This window comes from Chiloscyllium plagiosum, chromosome 20 (assembly GCF_004010195.1).
Source record: "Chiloscyllium plagiosum isolate BGI_BamShark_2017 chromosome 20, ASM401019v2, whole genome shotgun sequence".
Taxonomy (NCBI): Eukaryota; Metazoa; Chordata; class Chondrichthyes; order Orectolobiformes; family Hemiscylliidae; genus Chiloscyllium; species Chiloscyllium plagiosum.
The window spans coordinates 1,251,585-1,272,072 of NC_057729.1; the positions used below are offsets into that span (position 1 = coordinate 1,251,585).

General features: G+C 41.3%; 1 protein-coding gene across 1 annotated transcript in view; it reads left to right on the forward strand.

Moving 5' to 3' along the window:
- LOC122559938 (synaptonemal complex protein 2-like) overlaps positions 1-20,488 on the forward strand; it is a 263,416-nt gene that overhangs the window by 83,884 nt on the left and 159,044 nt on the right. The window contains exons 7-9 of the mRNA XM_043710047.1: positions 61-85; positions 5,563-5,648; positions 6,926-7,014. Of these exons, the coding sequence (XP_043565982.1) occupies positions 61-85; positions 5,563-5,648; positions 6,926-7,014 (200 nt within the window). The remainder of the gene's footprint in view (positions 1-60; positions 86-5,562; positions 5,649-6,925; positions 7,015-20,488) is intronic.

The window sequence follows — 20,488 nt, forward strand, 5'->3', positions numbered from 1 at the left end:
TAGTAAGCAATGTATGTTGTAAAGAAAGATTTATTTTTAACTGCCTTTTGTCTTTTTCAGGCAATTTTTAATACCAGTAAAGAAGGTATGTAAAATCTACAACCATACAAATGGTAAATGTTTCTGAAGGTGAAATTGGTCCTAAGCTTCGTATTTGAGATTAGATTAGATTACCTACAGTGTGGTAGCAGGCCCTTCTCCCCATCAAGTCCACACTGACCCTCCAAAGAAACCCACCAGACCCATTTCCCTCTGACAAAAGCACCTGACACTGGTGCTGCCATTCTTTTCTATGGTTATTTTGCTATATTTCCTTTTAGGAGAAAGTGAGGTCTGCAGATGCTGGAGATCAGAGCTGAAAATGTGTTGCTGGAAAAGCGCAGCAGGTCAGGCAGCATCCAGGGAACAGGAGAATCGACGTTTCGGTGCTGCCTGACCTGCGCTTTTCCAGCAACACATTTTCAGCTCTATATTTCCTTTTGCCAATGGGTTGTTCTCAAAGAATTGTGTCCCTTCAACTTGAAGGAAATTTTTGTATAGTTTTCTCCTTTCGTCTGAATGCCTTGAGCTAGGTGAAGATAATTTCTTTTGGCAGTCAGAACTCAGGTGTCCGAAATGTGTGGCTGGTCCAGTGGAGTTGGTTTCAGATCAGCATGCCCTTGCTGCTGGTGTTATTGGCTGCTTCCAAGGACACTGGTGTTAGTACACCTGTCCCTCCAGCTACTGCTGTGGATCTGCACAATGTTCTTGGTACTTCGCTAGAACCTTGAAAAGGAGTCTATTTGTGATTCAACTTTTGGAACTTAAAGAAGAGCTGGAAGGATGACTGTCTTATGCATACAGATTTTGGGATCAGAACTTGTGTCAAAGTCAAAGATCCTCATTGTAGAATTTCAATATTGCATCCATCGATGTCAACCTTTTGATGAAAGAGGGTTTCCCAGGCAGGAATTAATGTTAAATGTTTGGAAGGATTTCTCTGTTGATCATAGAGGAGGGATGGACTGTAATTTGACTTGGGACAGGTTGGTGAAAGGAACTGAGTCTTGAGGTTGAAGTTGAGACCAATTCTTGGGTATACTTAAGGTGTTAAGCAAGACTTGAAGATTCTTTTCCGAGAGAGTGGAGATGTACAAGTGATAGCAATGTTGTTTTCTTTTTGAATTTCAACCAGTTGAGGTTAATGCAAACAATGTCCGCACCACTGGGAACCTTGTTCTTGATGAGAAATGGTGGCATAGATAGAGAAAAAGAGGGTGGAGGTGATTGACACATTTGACCTCAAAGGATGCTGTCATATTATCGGTGAGGTCCATCATAGAAATTATGGAGGGTGTTGATGACTTTCTCTGGACAGCTAGCCTTTGACAGGGTCTTCCATAGCATTTCCTGGTTTGACTCAGTCAAAAAATTTGATTGCTTCAGTGAAGGCCATCAGAAGTGGTTGTTGTTGTTCCTGGTATTTATTTTGGAAAAGCTGTTGAGTGAATATCATGTCCATAGTTCCCAAATTTTGGTTAGAAGCCACACTTTTGGGAAGCATTTCCTCAGACTGGGAGGGCGGTGCGTAGTGAGGATTTGGGTGATGATTCTTCTGGCGATAGAGAGAAGGAAGATTTCTTGGTAGTTCCCAGAGTCCACTTTGTCTACTTTCTGAATGACCGTGGCTATGGCAGCATCCCTGAGGTTGGGAGAGATTTTTTTCTTATGTTCCTGAAAATCTGGGACAATGATGAAGATGACGGGTCAGTTCTGCTTCTCCAGGTTTGAAAATCTCAGCTGGAATCCCGAGGGGTCTTGCTGCACTTCCATTCTTATGTGTTTAATGGAGACGTTAACTTCTTTCACACTAGGTGGGAGTCCAAGATCATCTTTGTTGGGGATCTGAGGAATTTTCTCAAAACAAATTCTCTCAACAATTGTATCGTGGCTTAGAAGTTACTCTCTCCATCAAAACCTGATGTTTCTGTCTCTTCATGGGGTTCTGTCCTTAAACCAGTGTGGATTAAGGCCAAGGGTGTTCGGTCCATATATTGGCCTTGATGGCACTGAAGATGTCCCGGATGTTGTGCTTGTCAGCAAGGTGTTGCAGCTCCTTAGCTTCCTGAGTCCACTTGTTCTTGATTTCTCTTGTTCTTCTTTGTCCCTTCACCTTGCTGTTAGATCTCCCTGACTGACTGGTATTATTTTGCCAGGCGCAGAGAGCTTCCTTATTGTTGATGAGGTTTTGAATGATGTGGTCATTCTTGTTGCACCAGTATTGGTGTTTCCTGGTCTTGTAGCTGATAATTACTTCGTAGCATGAGATGATGGCTGTTTTCAGCTCTTTTCAGATTTCCTCCACTCCATTTAAAAAATTAACTTGAGAGATTTTGATGAAGACATTGTTGCATGTTTACCAGTATATTTGGCTTTTGAAGCCATTCAGTATTAAACTTGCTGAACTGTTCCTTCATCTTTAGCTGCTTCTGGTGGTATTTGATGCACCTAGAGGAGCAGACAGGCGATGGTCTGTCCAGTCTTTATATGCACTGGATCATTGCTTTGGTAATGAGGACATCCTTTTGGTCTTGAAAGATGACAGTTAATCGTGTGCCAGTACTTTGATTGTGGACGCCTCCAAGAAGTCTTGAACTTGTCCTTTTGCTGGAACAATGTGATGGTGATGACCAGCTAATATTCAGAGGAATCCTATTAAAGTTGCAATTCCTGACTTAATCCTTGCCAATGGTTCTTTTCCAGAGTTGGGAATCCTTTTCAACCCTGGTGTTGAAGTCCCCAAGGAGGATAATTTTATCTCCTTTCAGGATGTCGATAAGTATAATGTCCAAGGTGTCATTTTTGAACTCCTCTATGGCATCAAGGGTTGGAACATTGGCATTCATGACTGTTGAATACTAGTTCAGGGAAGTTGTGGATGGAGAGTCACGAGGCAATCATTGGTGCCATCAGAGAGCTCAGAGTTAGTTGATGAGTGTGTCCTGACGGTGAATCAAATTTCATGCACTCTGGGTTGAACCTCTGTTGTTACTCTCCAAAATGTGATTGTAACTTGCTCACTTGTGAAGAAAGCTGCTGAAATGCTGTCCTGTTCCTATTCCAAGACTGGACTGATTGAGTCAAACCCCACTACCTACATGCTAGTTTGAACCTAGGGACTTCCAAGTGTCTCAATTCTGTCTCCATCACCATTCAGCTATGTTTGGTGCTACAAGCCAGATAAGATGTGATTGAGACCTATTCCAGTAGATGAAAGCAGGGAGTGATGGAAAATCATAGACTGTAAAATATTAATTTCTCACCATGCAGTGGTCTGGTTTGTTGTTCTATTGAGGTGAACAATTACCTCTTTGGTTTTGTTTGTGTTCCCTTTTATTTTCTGCTAATTAAAGCTCATGTATTTATCATTCCAAGTCCTTGCCCCAATATAATGTTCAGCAACAGAGGGGAGGGTAGCACTGATTCAGATGGGACCCAGCTACAGATAGGTAAAATGTGCGGTGTTGTGGTAAATAGCCACTAAGGTGAGAATGGGTTGCGATGTACAAAAGAGTATCATCCTTAAGGTCCATGTGTTGGGCACGTCATAATGATGAAGCTGCTGTGCCATGATGTTGCAGTGTAAAGTAAATGCCTATGACTTGCTTGTCCAGATAAACTGTGACACTTCAAGGATGAGGTGCATGCAAGGTGCTTTGGCAGATAACTACTGATTGGCAGCTTCTTGTGGGAACAACATATGCTAAGGTGGGGTCAAATTTGGATGTGAGACACACAGGTGGGGCAGGTGATTTGATGAGTTTAATTAAATATGTTGGGAGCCCATTAAAAAAAACTAACATGACTCAGACCTAAGGCTCAGGCCATTCTGTTTCATTGTTTTTGGAAAAAGGAAGTAGATGACTTTAGGGGAGGCAGTGGCATGGTATCAGTGTCAGTTGGTTAGGAATACAGAGCCCTTGAATACTCCAGTGATAGTATATTTTGGAGTGATCATAGTCACTGTGAAGACATCTTTACAGTAAGAGGACCCTCCATCATGTGTTGCATTACCACTGTGTCAAGTGAGACAGATTTAGAACATCTGGCAGCTCAAAGTTGAGCATTGATGGGCAAATTGACTATTAGTAGCAGCACAATCGTATTGAACGACAATCCATAACTTTTTCTCCAGGGCATTGCCACTGTAACACTGCTATCATGTGAGGAGATCAACTTTGGTACTATGAACAGTGCCAGCAGGCATGGCAGGAGCAGCACTAGGAATATCTAAAAATGTGTCCACGTGACTAGCTACCTAATGAAGGAGCAGCGCTCCGACAGTTTGTACTTCCAAATTCACTATTGGACTATGAACTGGTGTTGTGTGATTTGTAGCTTTGTCCACCCCCAGTTCAACACTGTCTTCCTTCCACATCATAAAAATGTATCAACACGGTGAAGCTACAATGCATGTCAAACAGAGGTAATGTGAAAAAGAGGAGATAAACGATCCCATAACTACTAGATCAGAACTAAGTTCAGCATTCTTGCCATCTAGTTGTGAATGGTGGTGGATAGTTAAACTATAAACAAGGGGGAAGCTAAGTAAATATCCTGTCTTCAGTGCTGGGGGAGCCCAGCACACCTACAAATGGTGAAAGTGAAAATTTGAAACTAATTTCAGCTCTCCTGATTTGGCACAAGCCCAAAAAATGTTAGTAAGGAGGCATTAGCAGGGCTGAGTGTGCTGTTGTAATTTCCGATGCCTTGTTTGAAACTATAGTCAGTCTGATTTCATTCCTTTTCATCTGACTTTGGATGGTACAACTTGCTAAGCCTTTTAAGGGAGCAGTTAATCACAATGTGATGGTGCATCACGTTTCACAGATCGGTTAAAATATAGAGACGTTTGCACATTTTCCTAAAAAATGGTGGGCACCTACGACAGTTCACAATGGTTTCGTAATCATAATTGGCCTTTAATTCTAGCTTCTAATTTTTTTTCCTTATTTATTGAATTCAAATTTTAACATCTACTCTGGTGATAGGAAAATCATAGAGTTGTACAGCAGAAATAGGCCCTCTGGACCATCAGAAATAGACAGCTCTTCTGTGTTTTACTGTACCTTCCTTTACAGCCTCTTGCCCTTTGGTGCCGTGGTGTGGTCTTCATTTGTCAGGGTGTCAACACACTCAGTAGTTTTCAACATTGGCTACTGGTTTGAGAATCTCACACTCCTTGAAGATTCATGTATTTTCTGTCTCATCAAATACTTCTGGATGACCATTCAGTAGGAAGTGCTATAGGTAGCTGCATAAGTTTGAAGATGGATTGGTCCATTTGTTGGCAATTACTGTACAAGTTATAGAAATTGAAATGAAATAAATATCAAAGGTAATGAGTACCAAGCGATAATTCATAGCCATTATAATGCATAAACTTTAGTGCCAGATGGTGAATTTAAACAAGGAGGAATAATTACAGGCACTAGACAGTGAAGTTGTGCAAGCAATTAAATTGAACAATTATTATTGAAATGATGCTGTTGCTTGGCTAAAATATGATTTCTATGTCAACAGGACGATGCCAGGTGCTTGATGCATTCCTCCATCGTACGGGCTCCATAGTCACTGATGATGGTGTTAATATTTATATTCAAGAGGAGGTAAAGCAAAAAATGCACAAATAGTTATATTAATTAAGGCATCGCTTACTCTGAGAAAACTCTTTTACTAAAGTGATTTGTTCCATCTTAATATCACCCTATTATGAGACATGATTGCAGCAGTTACAAGTGTTTTTGTAAGGCAGCCGAAGAAAGTGAAGGAAGAGCTCAAATAAATGCCCATTTCTGATAGGGAGAGCTAGAATATATGCGCAGGTATGATGCTGTGATGAATGACCTGGAATGTGCTTGTGTAGAAAACATAAAATGATTAAATGGTAGAAACTTTTATAAGTTAGAAACAATAGAAAGCACACGGAAATTAATAATAGCCTTGCATTGCAATAGTAACTATAACATAATAAGAAGGGGTGATGTCACAGTGAAATTTCAGTAGAAGGATCAGAGTTTTAGATTCTGTTCTGGGGTCTGCAGTCATTGTAGAGCAGCAATCCTCAACAGTTAGTATAACTGTTAAGATTGTCTTAAAGGACGGTTATTTTATTTTCAAGTGTTGAAACTTAGTTTCATGGTATAGATGATAGGTGAACAAGATTAGATGCAAATCTGAATATGTACAGAAAGATTTGGATGAACTAAGTTATGGGGAGTGGAAAGTTTGCAGGTCCTCCCAGAAACGTGTTAAGATTAGATTCCCTACAGTGTGGAAACAGACCATTCTGCCCAACAAGTCCACACCGACCCTCCGAAGAGTAACCCACACAGACCCATTCCCCCTTATTAATGCACCTCACGCTATGGGTAATTTAGCATGGCCAATTCACTTGATCTGCACATCTTTGGATTGTGGGAGGAAACCAGAGCACCCGGAGGAAACCCGCACAGACACAGGAAGAATATGCAGACTCCACATAGACAATCCCCCAAAGCTGGAATTGAACCCGGATCCCTGGTGCTGTGAGGCAGCAGTGCTAACACTGAGCCACTGTGCTGCCCACTAGTTAAGTTATTGAAAAGTATAGTGTGTGTTTCAGCATCAGTTGAGCTGGGACCCAATGCACAGTTAGGTGGTAACACAAAGCTTTTAGTGATTGAGAGGTTAAGAGGTTGAAAACTCCGCTCAGGATTAGGTCCCATATCAGCTGTGTGAACAGAATGTTTCATTCCGAGATTAGCCATTGCAAGAAAGACAGTTGCTAGGGAATTTGTGGTGAGCTTTTTGTGTTATGTTTGTTTCAAAGATGAACATATAACCTTTTTATTAATTAGAGGAAATATCCTGTGATCATAATTTTGAGTTTCTGCTCCAAATACAGGCAATTAAGAAGATGAATACAATGCTTAATCAAATGACACGTGAGGACAGGAAAAGGCTTCTACTAACTACAAAAATGCAACTTCTGATGTAAGTATTTAGTAATTTTGTTGTTTAATCTGCAGGCTTCATATCAATATAACCAGATAAGAATGAAATGCAGGTGAACAAATGCTTCCAATTCACTGGGTTCCTGCTATACTTTCTAACTTAATGGTTGAGGATTTACATAATATACAGTTCTTTGTAGCTTATATTGATATTTACTATAACAGTTCCCTGTCTCATCATAAGGAATTACACAGTTTGCATTATAGTTTTAATGAATGTAAAAGAGAAACACCACATGTAACGGCACTATTGATGGAAAAGAACTTTTTATGCAATACAAACATAAGTAGGGAATTCTCGAAGCAGATCTATCATTCAATAATATGTAGAAGAAAGTGAGCACTGCTGATGCTGGAGATCTGAGTTGAAAAGTGTGGGACTGGAAAAGCACAACAGGTCAAGCAGCATCCAAGGAGCAGGAGAATCTACATTTCAGGCATAAGCCCTTCAGGAATTCCTGATAAAAGGGCTTATGTCCGAAAGGTTGATTTTCTTGCTCCTTGGATGCAGCCTGACCTGTTGTACTTTTCAAGCGCCATACTTTTTGATTCAATAATATGTGTATTTAAATTTTAGCCTCCACATTCCTGCCTGCCCTCCCATAACTCTTGACCCTTTTGCAGATTAAAAATCTCCCTAACTTTGAACATATTTAATGACCCAGATTCCAATGCTCTTCAAAAGTAAGAGGGAAGCCAGAGTGAACATAATCCTTTGGGAAATGAGGCTGGGAAGTAATAATGGGGAAGCCAGGAAATGGGATCAGAGTTGAATAAATATTCTGCATCAATTTTCACAGTCAAACACACTAATAGCATTCCAAAATTACTAAATATTCAAGGGGCAAAAGGAGGAGAGGAAATAAATAAACACAATAACTACTATGGATAAAGTGGTAGGGATACAAAAAAACTGAAGTCCTTAGAGGGATGATTCTTAGGATATTAAAGGAAGTAGCTACAGAGATAGTAGATACACAGGAGGTAATCTAGAAATCTTTAGGTTCTGTAAAAATCCCAGAGGATTAAACAATCACCAATGTCACACCTATACTTAAGAAGGAAAGCAAACAAAAAAGTTAACTATTGGCCAGTTGCTTAATGTCTATTATTAGGAAAATGTCAGAGTCTGATACAAAGGATGTAACAGTACAGCATTTAGAAATGCATAATATTATAAAGCAGAGTTGGCATGGTTCATGTAGTCTGACAAATTAACTCGAGTTTTTTGAAGAGGCACTAAGCAAAATACGTAAAGGGGAAGCAGTGGATGTCAAATTTGGATTTTCAGAATATATTTGATAAAGTTACACACATTGGGTTATTAAGATAGGCCTACGTTGTTGGATGTGGATTGGCTAATAGATGATAGAGAGTTTGTATAAGGAGACATTTTTAAGATGACAAACTTTAACTAATGGTGGCCCACAGATCAGTTCTGGGTCAATATTTATCTGTAATATATAGCAATGCCATGAATGAGGAAAATGAATGTGTTAAAACCAAATTTGTGGATGATGCAAAATTACATGAGAAGGGAAGTGGTGAGGATGATACAAACGGTCTGTAAAAGGTATAGACAGGTTAAGTGATTGGACAAAAACTTGGCTGATTGAATATAATGTGGGTAATGTGGCAGGAAGAATAGAAGAGCTGAATATTCTTTAAGTGGAGGAAGACTGCAGATTCTTGGATCAGTGGGGAAGGTGGATCTCAAAATGTGCCTGAACCATATTTGGTGCAACTTTCTTGTGGGAGGATTTGTTAGCGCTGTCAGGAGTTTAAACTAGTCTGACAGGGCAAGGGCACAGTGTGTTAGTTTATAGTAATACAGCATACTTTAGAAAAGTTATCTCGGCAGAGGGAGTTTGTACATATTGAGTTACAAGGTAGTAAGGTGAGCGTGGATGGCTTCTAATTTAGTGCTAGCAATTTTATAGGCAAGACAGTTGAATTCATGGTATGGATTGATATATGGAATTGTGATGCTATTGCCATCAAAAGATACATGGGTTGAGGGGAGGGACAGGGCTCGTAAATCAACATTCTGGGCTTTTTGATCTTAGGCAGGAGAGGAAAGAGTGGAAACGAGGAGGTGATTTTATATTATCACTTAAGGAATCAGTAAGGAGGGACACCATCTTAAAAGTGTTGTCAAACACGTCTTTCTGGCCAAAGCTTAGGAAAAAAATGGGCAGTCACACTTGTAGCCCCCTGTAGGCCCCAGCACTCAGCAGTTGAGGAGCATATATGTGGACAATTCAATGAGGTGTATAAAAACAATAATAGGACAATTATTTTAGGGGATTTTAATTTTCCAGGATTAATTGGGACAATCATAATATAAAGGGTTTATAGGAGACAGATTTCTTGAAATGTATTCGAGAGAGTTTTTTTATATCAACATAGATGTTTCGACAGGAACGGAGAATGCTGGATTTATTTCTGGGGAATGAAGCCAGGCAGGTGTTCAAGGTGGCAATGGCGGAGCGTTTTAGTGATTGCGACCAAATATCACATGTTCTAAATTTGTTATGGAAAGGGAAGAATACAATCTGTAAAAAGCATTTTGGTTTGGGGGAAACAGTAGATTTTCTTAAAAGAAGGTAGATTAGGTAGACAGAGACTAGCTTTGAGGGTGATTGACAGTAGAACAGTGGCAGGGCTTCAGAAAGGTATTGGAAGCAAGCCCAGAGTACCCTGGAGACTATTACTATTCAGCACTAGATTAAAAAAAGGATGCATAGAAAGTGTAGGGTGGGGCCTAAGACAATTATTAAAGCAAAGAGAGGGCATGTAAAAAAACTGGTAGGCAAGATTAAGGAGAATCTCAAGATATTTTACAAATATGTCAAGAGGAAGAGAATAACCAGGGATTGAGTGAGACCCATTAGCGGTCATCAGTGAAATTTGGATTCGGAAGAATTTTAGTGTGTTAAACTAGCATTTTCACCGTCTTCACTTGAGAGAAGGAGGATGGAGGTATAGAATTTGGGAAGTTGTCCTGTGAGGTACTTGAACAGATTGATACAGCTGTGAGGAGGTATTGGAAATTTTGATGAGCTTAAAAGTGGACAAATCTCCAAGATTGGATGAGATGTATCCCAGACAACTGCAGGAGAAAAGGGAGGAAAATCACACTGGCTTGCCTAAAATTCTCTCTAGTCACAGGGTAGATGCCAGAGGACTGGAGGACAGCTAAGGTAGTTCTACGTTCAAAAAGGGTGGTAGAGATAAACTAAGGAATTTCAGACCAGTGAATCTTTGCATGAGTGGGAGGGACACTATTAGAGAGAATTAATCGCCCTTTACAGAGGCAAGGTTTGTTCGGGGATAATCATCATGGGGGGGGGGGGGGCCGCAGGGTCATGTCAACAAATCAGGTTGAATATTTCAAAGAGTGCATTAGTGATGCTGGTGTAGTGAGAAGAAAGCAGCACTGATGATATCATTGATATACTGAAGAGTTGTAGCTGGGGCCTGAGTAGGACTGGAACAAGGAATGTTCCACCTACCCCACAAAGAGACAGGCATAAATGGGGCTCATGTGAGTATACATGGCCACACTTACGACTTGAGGAAAATGAGATGTAATAACGGAGAAATTCTACAAAGGGAAGATTTACTTTAGTGATGGAAAGGGATAGGGATATATCGGAGGGCAACAGCTACTATTGGGGGAAAGGCATTACAATGCAATAGACAAGATTTAGGATGCATAAGGGTAGGAAGCTGCAGGGGATGGGCGCAATAAAAATGTAGAGCTTATTCAAGGAACAGCTAGTGTGTGACCTTGATAAATATGTACCTGTCAGACAGGGAGGAAGTTGTCAAGCACAACAGCCGTGGGTCACTAAGGAAGTTGAATCTCTTGTCAAGATGAAGAAGGCGGCTTATGTTAGGATGAGATGTGAAGGCTCAGTTAGGGCGATTGCAAGTTATGGGGTAGCCAGGAAAGACCTAAAGAGAGAGCTAAGACGAGCGAGGAGGGGACATGAGAAGTTGTTGGCGGATAGGATCAGGGAAAACCCTAAATCTTCCTATAGGTATATAACAGATAAAAGAATGACTAGAGTAACATTAGGGTCAATCCAGGACAGTAGTGGGAAGTTGTGCGTGGAGATAGGGGAAGCGCTAAATTAATATTTTTCGTCAGTATTCACACTGGCAAAAGACAATGTTGTCGAGGAGAGTACTGAGAAACAGGCTGTTCGACTAGATGGGATTGAGGTTCACAAGGAGGAGGTGTTAGTAATTCTGGAAAATGTTAAAATAGATAAATTCCCTGGGCCGGATGGGATTTGTCCTAGGATTTTCTGGGAAGCCAGGGAGGAGATTGCAGAGCCTTTGGCTTTGATCTTTATGTCGTCATTGTCTACAGGAATAGTGCCAGAAGACTGGAGGATAGCAAATATTGCCCCCTTGTTCAAAAAAGGGGAGTAGAGACAATCCTGGTAATTGTCGACCAGTGAACCTTACTTCTGTTGTGAGTAAAGTGTTGGTAAAGGTTAAAAGAGATAGGATTTATAATCATCTTGATAGGAATAATTCGATTAGGGACAGTCAACACGGTTTTGTAAAGGGTAGGTCGTGCCTCACAAACCTTATTGAGTTCTTTGAGAAGGTGACCAAACAGGTATATGAGGGTAAAGTTGTTGATGTGGTATATATGGATTTCAGTAAAGCGTTTGATAAGGTTCCCCACAGTAGGCTATTGCAGAAAATACGGAGGTATGGGATTGAGGGCGATTTAGCGGTTTGGATCAAAACTTGGCTAGTTGAAAGAAGACAGAGGGTGGTGGTTGATGGGAAATATTCATCCTGGAATTTAGTAACTACTGGTGTCCCGCAAGGATCTGGTGTGGGACCACTACTGTTTGTAATTTTTATAAACGACCTGGATGAGGGTGAAAAGGGTAGGTTAGTAAATTTGCGGTGGACACTCAGGTTGGTATAGTTGTGGATAGTGCCAAAGGATGTTGTAGGTTACAGAGGGACATAGATAAGCTGCAGAGCTGGGCTGAGAGGTGACAAATAGAGTTTAATGCAGAAAAGTGAGAGGTGATTCACTGTGGAAGGACTAATGGGAATAAAGAATGCTTGGCTAATGGTAAGATTCTTGGTAGTGTAGATGAGCAGAGAGATCTCTGTGTTCAGGTACACAGATCCCTCAGTGTTGCCACCCAGGTGGAAAGGGCTGTTTAGAAGGCATGAGGTGTGTTAGCTTTTATTAGTAGAGGAATCGATTTTTGGAACTATGAGGTCATGCTGCAGCTGTACAAAACTCTGGTGTGGCCGCACTTGGAGTTTTGCATGCCGTTCTGGCCACCGCATTATGGGAAGGATGTGGAAGCTTTGGAAAGGGTTCAGAGAAGATTTATTAGCATGTTGCCTGGTATGGAGGGTAGATCTTATGGGGAAAGGTTGAGGGACTTGAGGCTGTTTTAGTTAGAGAGAAGAAGGTTGAGAAGTGACTTAATTGAGACATATAAGATAATCAGAGGGTTAGATATGTTGGACAGTGAGAGCCTTTTTGCTTGGATGGCGATGGCTAGCATGAGGGGATATAGCATTAAATTGAAGGGTGATAGGTATAGGACAGATGTCAGAGCTAGTGTCTTTACTTAGAGAGTAGTAGGGGCGTGGAACGCACTACCTGCAACAGTAGAAGACTCGCCAACTTTAAAGGCATTTAAATGGTCATTGGATAGGCATTGTGTAGGTTAGATGGGCTTCAGATTGGTTTCACAGGGCGGCACAACATCGAGGACCAAAATGCTTGTCTGCTCTATAATATTCTATGTTTTATAAGATGAGCTCAGCCAGATAGAGGAGGGCGGTGGAGTGTGGGGATGGTTCAGGAGTCCTTCTGAGGAAGAAGCGGAGAGCCTGGAGACCATTTGAGTTGAGGTCTTGACAGGATAGTTGCAGAAAGGTTGTTTCCCCTTGTGGGAGAGTCTGGGATCAAAGTGCATAATCTTACAACAAGGAGTTTGCACTTTTAATTGGTGAGGAATCACTTCTTTCCAAGTTGTGAATCTGTGGAATTCTTTACCACAGAGGGATTTTAATGCTGGATCCTTAAGTATCCAGGACTGAGATAGACAGATTTTTAATCAATAAGGAGATGAAAGGTTATGGGGAAAAGCAAAAATGTGGAGTTGAGGTTTATCAGATCAGCCAAGATTTCATTGAAAGGCAGACCAAACTCACTGGTCTGAATCACTCACTTCTGTTGCTGCGTCTCATGCCCACTGACAGGAGTTTCAAGAGATTAACTGCCTTTTCAGAGAAGAAATTCCGCCTCCCTTCCATCTTAACTATAAGACCCTAAGTTTGAAACTGTGGCCTCCAGTTCCAGATTCTTTCATGAGGGGAAGCATTCTCATTTCATCTATTCTGTCAAACTCCCTTAAATTTTGTATGTTTCATCAAGAATCTTCTAAATTTGACTGAATACAGGCTACGTTTGCTCAACGTTTTGCTCATAAGACTTCGTCCCAGGAATCAAACTAATGAGCCTTCTTTGAACTGCATCCAATGCAAATATATCCCTCCTTAAAAGAGAGAACCAGAGATGTGTGCAGTGTTCTGGGTGTGGTTCCTCTATGTCCTGGATAAGTGTTGCAAAGCTTCCCTATTTTCATACTACAGACGTTTTGCACCAAAAGTCAGTGTTCTATTTTTCTACCTGATTTTGATATCTTCTTTGCTATCTTTTTATGATTAAAATACAATGTAACAACTACAGCAGATGTCTTTCAACTGCAAATTTGAATATTTTGTTTGGTCCCATTGTAGTTTCCGATTTTTCCAAACTAAACATAACCAGTGGCAAAGAAACGACAATTGCAGAATGTTATTAAGAAATAAAATGATTTTTAAAAAAGTCTAAATTACAGATGCCAAGATTAAAAGTAGGTATGACTAAAGAGATACTTATAAGGATGAAAATATGATCAGTCTATTGTCGAGGGCCTGTTGAAAGTTTGTCTTTCCAAATCGAAGAGGTTGAAAACTTGAAATAACAAATAGTAAGGTCATAAACTGTAGTGATTTCTATAGTTAAATAATTGGAGGGTGTTCTCTCGGGTGTAGTGGAACAGATCCTTGAAGGAAGAACAAGGATGGCAAGCTAATGGACCCTTGCCTAACAAAGGAGGTTGTGAATTTAGTCAGAAGGAAAAATGAAGCATGTGCAAGGTTTATGAAGCTAAAGTCCACCACTATCCTCGTGAGGAAAATTAAGAAAGCAGGAAAGAACTCAATCAGGGAATTAGGAGAGCAAGACGTGGGCTTGAAATGATCTTGGCAAGTAAGATTAAAGAGTCTCCCAAGGCATTCTATGCATACATTAGAATCAAGACATTAACTAGGGAGGAGGTAGGACCATTAAGGATAAAGGAGGGAAGTTGTGCTTGGAGGCAGAGGATGTGGGCAAGATTCTAACTGAGTACTTTGTGTCAGTATTCACCTAGGAGGAAGATATGGTGGATAATGAGATAAGTGTGGAGCATGCTCATGTGCTAGGGTGTTTGAGATCAAGAAAGAAATGGTGTTGAGTCTCTTGAAGAGCATTAAGGTGGATAAGTCACCAGGGCCCAATGGCTATTGAGAGAGGCAAGAGAGAAGATTGTTGGAGCATTGCCCACGATCTTTGTATCCTCGCTTGTGACTAGAGAAGGTCATGGAGGATTGGCAAGTAGCTAAAGTTTCTTCTATTCATGAAGGGAAATAGGAATAATCCAGGAAGTTATAGACTAGTAAATCTAATTGGTGATTTGGGAAGGTATTGGGGAGAATTTTTATGGTTAAGATTTACACGCATTTACCAAAACATGACCTAATTGGGCACAGTCAGCATGGCTTTGTGCAGACAGGTCATGTCCTAGTAACTTGATTGAATTTTGTGAGGAGGTGATGAAGATGATCGATAAGGTTCGAGTGATGGGTGTTGTCCACATGGATTTTAGTGAGGCTTTGACAAGGTCCGTCATGGCAAGCTTATCCTGAAGATTAAGATGCTTGGGATCCATGGTGAACTGGCTCCTTGGATTCAGAATTGGCTTGCTGATAGATGACAGAGGATAGTGGTGGGAAGGTGTTTTTCAGACTGGAAGTCCATGACTAGTGGTATTCTACAGGTATCCATACAGGATCATATGCTGTTTGTGATACATATAGATGACTTAGATGAAAATGTAGATGGATGGGTTAGTTTGTTTGCAGACAGTACAAAGATTGATGGACTTTTGGCTAATGTAAAAGATTGTCAAAGGATACAGTGAGATATTGATCGATTGCAGATATAGGCATAGAACTAGCAGATGGAGTTTAATCCAAGAAAGTGTGTGGTGCTGCACTTGGAAGATCAAATGTTAAAGGAAAGTATACAGTTAATGGCAGGACTGTGAACAGCATTGATTAACAGAAGGTGCTTGGGTTTACGTCCATAGCTCCCTGAAAGTGGCCAAACGAGTAAAGAAGGCGCTGGCATGTTTGTCTTTATTGGTTGGGGGATTGAGTACGAGAGTCAGTATGTCAGGTTATAAGACTTTGGTTAGGCCAAACTTCGATTATTGCATTCAGTTCTGGTTGCCATATTACAGGCAGGATGTTGAGTCTTTGGAGAGGGTGCAGAAGAGGTTTACCAGAATGCTGCCTAAATTATAGGGTATGAGTTATAAGGAGAGGCTAGATAAACTCAGGTTGTTTTCTCTGAAGCAGTGGAGGTTGAGGGAAATCTTGATCGAAGTCTACAAAATTATAAGATTCATAGGTAGGGTTGACAGAATCTTTTTCCCAGAGTTGAAATATCTACAACAAGGAGTCACACATTTAAGGTGAGAGGGGGAAAGTTCAAAGGAGATGTGAAAGGCAAGTTTTTTTTTTACTCAGAATGGTTGGAGTATGGAATGCACTGCCAAGGGTAATGGTGGAGGCATACGATTAGGGACTTCTAGATATACACTTGAACGTGCAAGGAATGGAGGGATATGGACCAATAGCAGTCAGAAGGGATTAGTTTAATTTGGTGTATTGTTCGACATAGCATCGTGGGCCGACCATCCCCTTCCTGTGCTGTACTATTCTGTGAAATGAAGACTCCTTCAGTTCACTTTTACAGCACATCAAGTCATGGCCATTGGTGGCCTGTTTTAGAATTAGAATTAAAATATCCGTTATTGTCACGTGCACTCAAGTACCGAAGTACAGTGAAAAGTTTTATGATGTCACCTGTTATGGTATCATCTTAGGTATGACTACCTAGGTACAAATCTTAGATAAGAGGAATGAAAAATAAGAGTAGTTGCATTACTTTACAATGTTTAAGGAATAAGTTAGAAATAGGGCATAGTTGAAGGATTGAAATTACAGTTCAGCAATCATTCCTGCTCTGCACCAGCTCTCAGCAGCTCCAAGATAAATCTCTATGTGGGGACATAGTTCCCCACACTGGCCTCCGTCCAGGACATGGTTCTCTGCTTCGGCCTCCGCCTGGGACATGGTTCCACATTCCAGCCTCTGCCCGGGACTTATTCCCCATGCCTGCCACTGCTCTGAGACTGCTTTCCCTTGCGAGCTGCTGCTCCGAGACTGTTCCCCCGCTCTGGGAATTGCTTCTGATGCTCGCCAGCTCTTCCATTCCTTTAATGCAGAAAGGAGAAGTAAGAGTAAAAAAAAAGTAAAAGAATAGACAGAGCAGCGGAGCTTCAGCTGGAGCGTCTTACTCTGCTGCCATCTTGCATATGGTTGAGCAGTTCTCAACTGGCTTTCCTCAGACTTTTTTGTTCTGTTTTTAAAATGGTGTCCCGCAGTACATTATACTGGATTGGCTGCTTGGTTGACCTTGTAATGATTCATCAAAAGTCAGCAATCCTGGAAATCCGAAATAAAAACAGAAATTGCTGTAGAAGCTTAGGTCTGACTGTATCTGTAGAGACGAGAAAGTGAGGACTGCACATGCTGGTGTCACAAAGCTGGTTAATTTTTTCTAAAAGCTGTTCCTTTTCTCAACGATACTATGTCCTTGGTTTTTTCCAGAGGGGTAATAAACCTCTGGTTGGGTACGGAGATTAAAGGGTATTAAGAGGCCTTTTTATTTATATGTAAACAGATGAGACTTCAGGCCAAAGTGGTTATGTTTTGGAAGTGACCTGTCTAATGAAAGGGGAGTGGTCAGCTCTCTAGCTGAGGCATTTAGTTCAATCCAGAACTAGTAAGGAGTTCAACAGTGAGCTGTGTGGAAACAAACTCTCTCTTTCTGCCCTTCTAACTTCAACCTGTAAGCATCTGTTCCATTTTGTATACTGTTTTTCAAGAGGGTTTGCTTATTGGGACTGTTGTGTGTATTTGGAACAGCATAATTAAGTCTAGTTTGGATAGACTGAGTTCTGTAGGGGTTCTTTTATTCTGTCCCTTGTGAATACATTTTTGTCTGATTTAAAACCTGGTAGTCAACCTAGCTACCTCACTTTGGTTAATTTTCACTGTACACTTATCTAAACAAATTGCAAAGTTATAGTCTAGGCTGTCTGTTAAGAATGTTCTGAGTGGTCTGGCCTAATCTATAACAGATTGGGGGCGCTTTGTGGGATTTTAAACAGCGAGTGCTAGGTACTAGTGTCTTTATTTCGTTGTAGCTCAGAAAAGGTGATATATGAATTAAAGATAGGAGTCATAGTGTGTGTTTGTGGTAGTTGGGGATGAGGACTGGAATGGAAGCTAATATGCCTGTGTGAAAGAATCTTTGGTAATAGGGACAACAAAGTAGATGAAGATTCATTAATTGTGCTGAAATCAGCTCATGTCATCAGTAAGTTTCCAACTATGTGGAAATAGATCACATCTGGAATGAGACAGTCTGAGTGAGTCATAGAGATGTATAGTATGAAACAGACCCTTGGACCAACTCGTCCATGCCGACCAGGTATCCCAAATAAATCGAGACCCATTTGTCAGCACTTTGTCCATCTCCTTTCCTATTCATGTACCCACCCAGATGTGTTTTAAACATTGTAATTGTACTAGTCTCCACCACTTCCTCTGACAGCTCATTTCATACATGCACTAACCTTTGCGTGAAAAGGTTGCTCCTGATATCCCTTTTAAATTTCTCATCTGTCACCCTAAACCTATGCCCTCTAGTTCTGGACTCCCCAAACTCAGGGAAAAGACCTTGTGTATTTATCCTATCCATGCCCCTCATGATTTTACAACCTCAATATGGTGAACCCTCAACAAGGGAAGGGGAAATGAGGAAACTGGTGAAGTCCACATTCCCCCACCCTCCTCTCTGACCTATCACCTCCGTCCCCACCCCATTTACCTATTGTACTCTATGCTACTTTCTCCCCACCCCTACCCCCCTCTCATTTATCTCTCCACTCTGCAGGCTCCCTGCCTCTATTCCTGATGAAGGGCTTTTGCCCAAAGCGTCGATCTTCCTGCTCCTTGGATGCTGTCTGACCTGCTCTGCTTTTCCAGCACCACTATAATCCAGACTCTGGTTTCCAGCATCTGCAGTCCTCATTTTTACCTTCACTATCCTATCTACCTGAGACTCCACTTTCAAGGAACTATGAACTTAGCATCATAGAGATGTACAGCATGGAAACAGACCCTTCAGTCCAACCCGTCCATGCCGATCGGATATCCCAACCCAATCTAGTCCCACCTGCCAGCACCCGGCCCATATCCCTCCAAACCCTTCCTATTCATATACCCATCCAAATGCCTCTTAATTGTTGCAGTTGTACCAGCCTCCACACTTCCTCTGGCAGCTCATTCCATACACATAACATCCTCTGTGTGAAAATGTTGCCCTGTAAGTCTCTTTTATATCTTTCCCCTCTCACCCTAAACCTATGCCCTCTAGTTCTGGACTCCCGACCCCAGGAAAAAGACTTTGCCTGTATACCCTATCTATGCCCCTCATAATTTTGTAAATCTCTATAAGGTCACCTCTCAGCCTCCAACGCTCCAGGGAAAAGAGCGCCAACCTGTTCAGCTCTCCCTATAGCTCAAATCCTCCAACCCTGGCAACATTCTTGTAACTCTTTTCTGAACCCTTTCAGGTTTCACAACATCTTTCCGATAGGAAGGAGACCAGAATTGCACGCAATATTCTAACAGTGGCCTAACCAATGTCCTGTACAGCCGCAACATGACCTCCCAACCCCTGTTCTCAATACTCTGACCAATAAAGGAAAGCATACCAAACGCCGCCTTCACTATCCTATCTACCTGCGATTCCACTTTCAAGGAGCTATGAACCTGCACTCCAAGGTCTCTTTGTTCAGCAACATTCCCCATTAAGTGTATAAATCCTGTCCTCATTTGCCTTTTCAAACTGCAGCATCTCACATTTATCTAAATTAAACTCCATCAACCACTCTTTGGCCCATTGGCCCATCCAGCTTTTGTTGTACTCTGAGCTACCCTCCTTCACTGTTCACTACACCTCCAATTTTGGTGTCATCTGCAAATTTACTAACTATACCTCCTATGTTCATATCTAAATCATTTACATAAATGACATAAGACAGGGGACCCAGCACCAATCCTTGTGGTACACCACTGGTCACAGGCCTCCAGTCATTAAAGTACCCCTCCACCACCACGCTCTGTTTTCTACCTTTGAGCTAATTTCAAATGGCTAGTTTTTCCCGTTTTCCGTGAGATCTAACCTTGCTCACCAGTCTACTACAAAGAACCTTGTCGAATACATTACTGAAGTCCATATAGATCACACCACCGCTCTGCTCTCATCAGCCCTTTTTGTTACTTCTTCAAAAAACTCAAATCAAGTTAGTGAGACATGATTTCCCATGCACAAAGCCATGTTGACTGTTCTTAATCAGTCCATGCCTTTCCAAATATGTGTAAATTCTGACCTTCCGGATTCCCTCCAACAACTTGCCCACCACTGATGTCAGGCTCGCTAATCTGTGGTTCCCTGGCTTTTCCTTCCCACCTTTCTTAAATAGTGGCACCACATTAGCAAACCTGCTGTCTTCTGGCACCTCACCTATGACTATTGATCATCCAAATCTCTCAGGAAGAGACCCAGCAATCATTTCCTTAATTTCCCACAGAGTTCAAGGGTACACCTGATCAAACCCTGGGGATATATCCATATTTATGCATTTTAAGACATCCAGACATCCACCTCCTCTGTAATATGGGCGTTTTTCAAGATGTCACCATCTATTTCCCCACATTCTATATCTTCGCGTCCTTCTCCACAGTAAACGATGATGCAAAATACTTGTTTAGTATCTCTCCCAACTCCTGTGGTTCCACACATACGCTGCCCTGCTGATCTTAGAGGGGTTCTATTCTCTCCCTAGTTACCCTTTTGTCCTTATTGTACTTGTAATCTCGCTTTGAATTATCCTTAACCCTATCTTCCTAAGCTATCTCATGTTTTGTTTTTGCCCTTCTGATTTCCC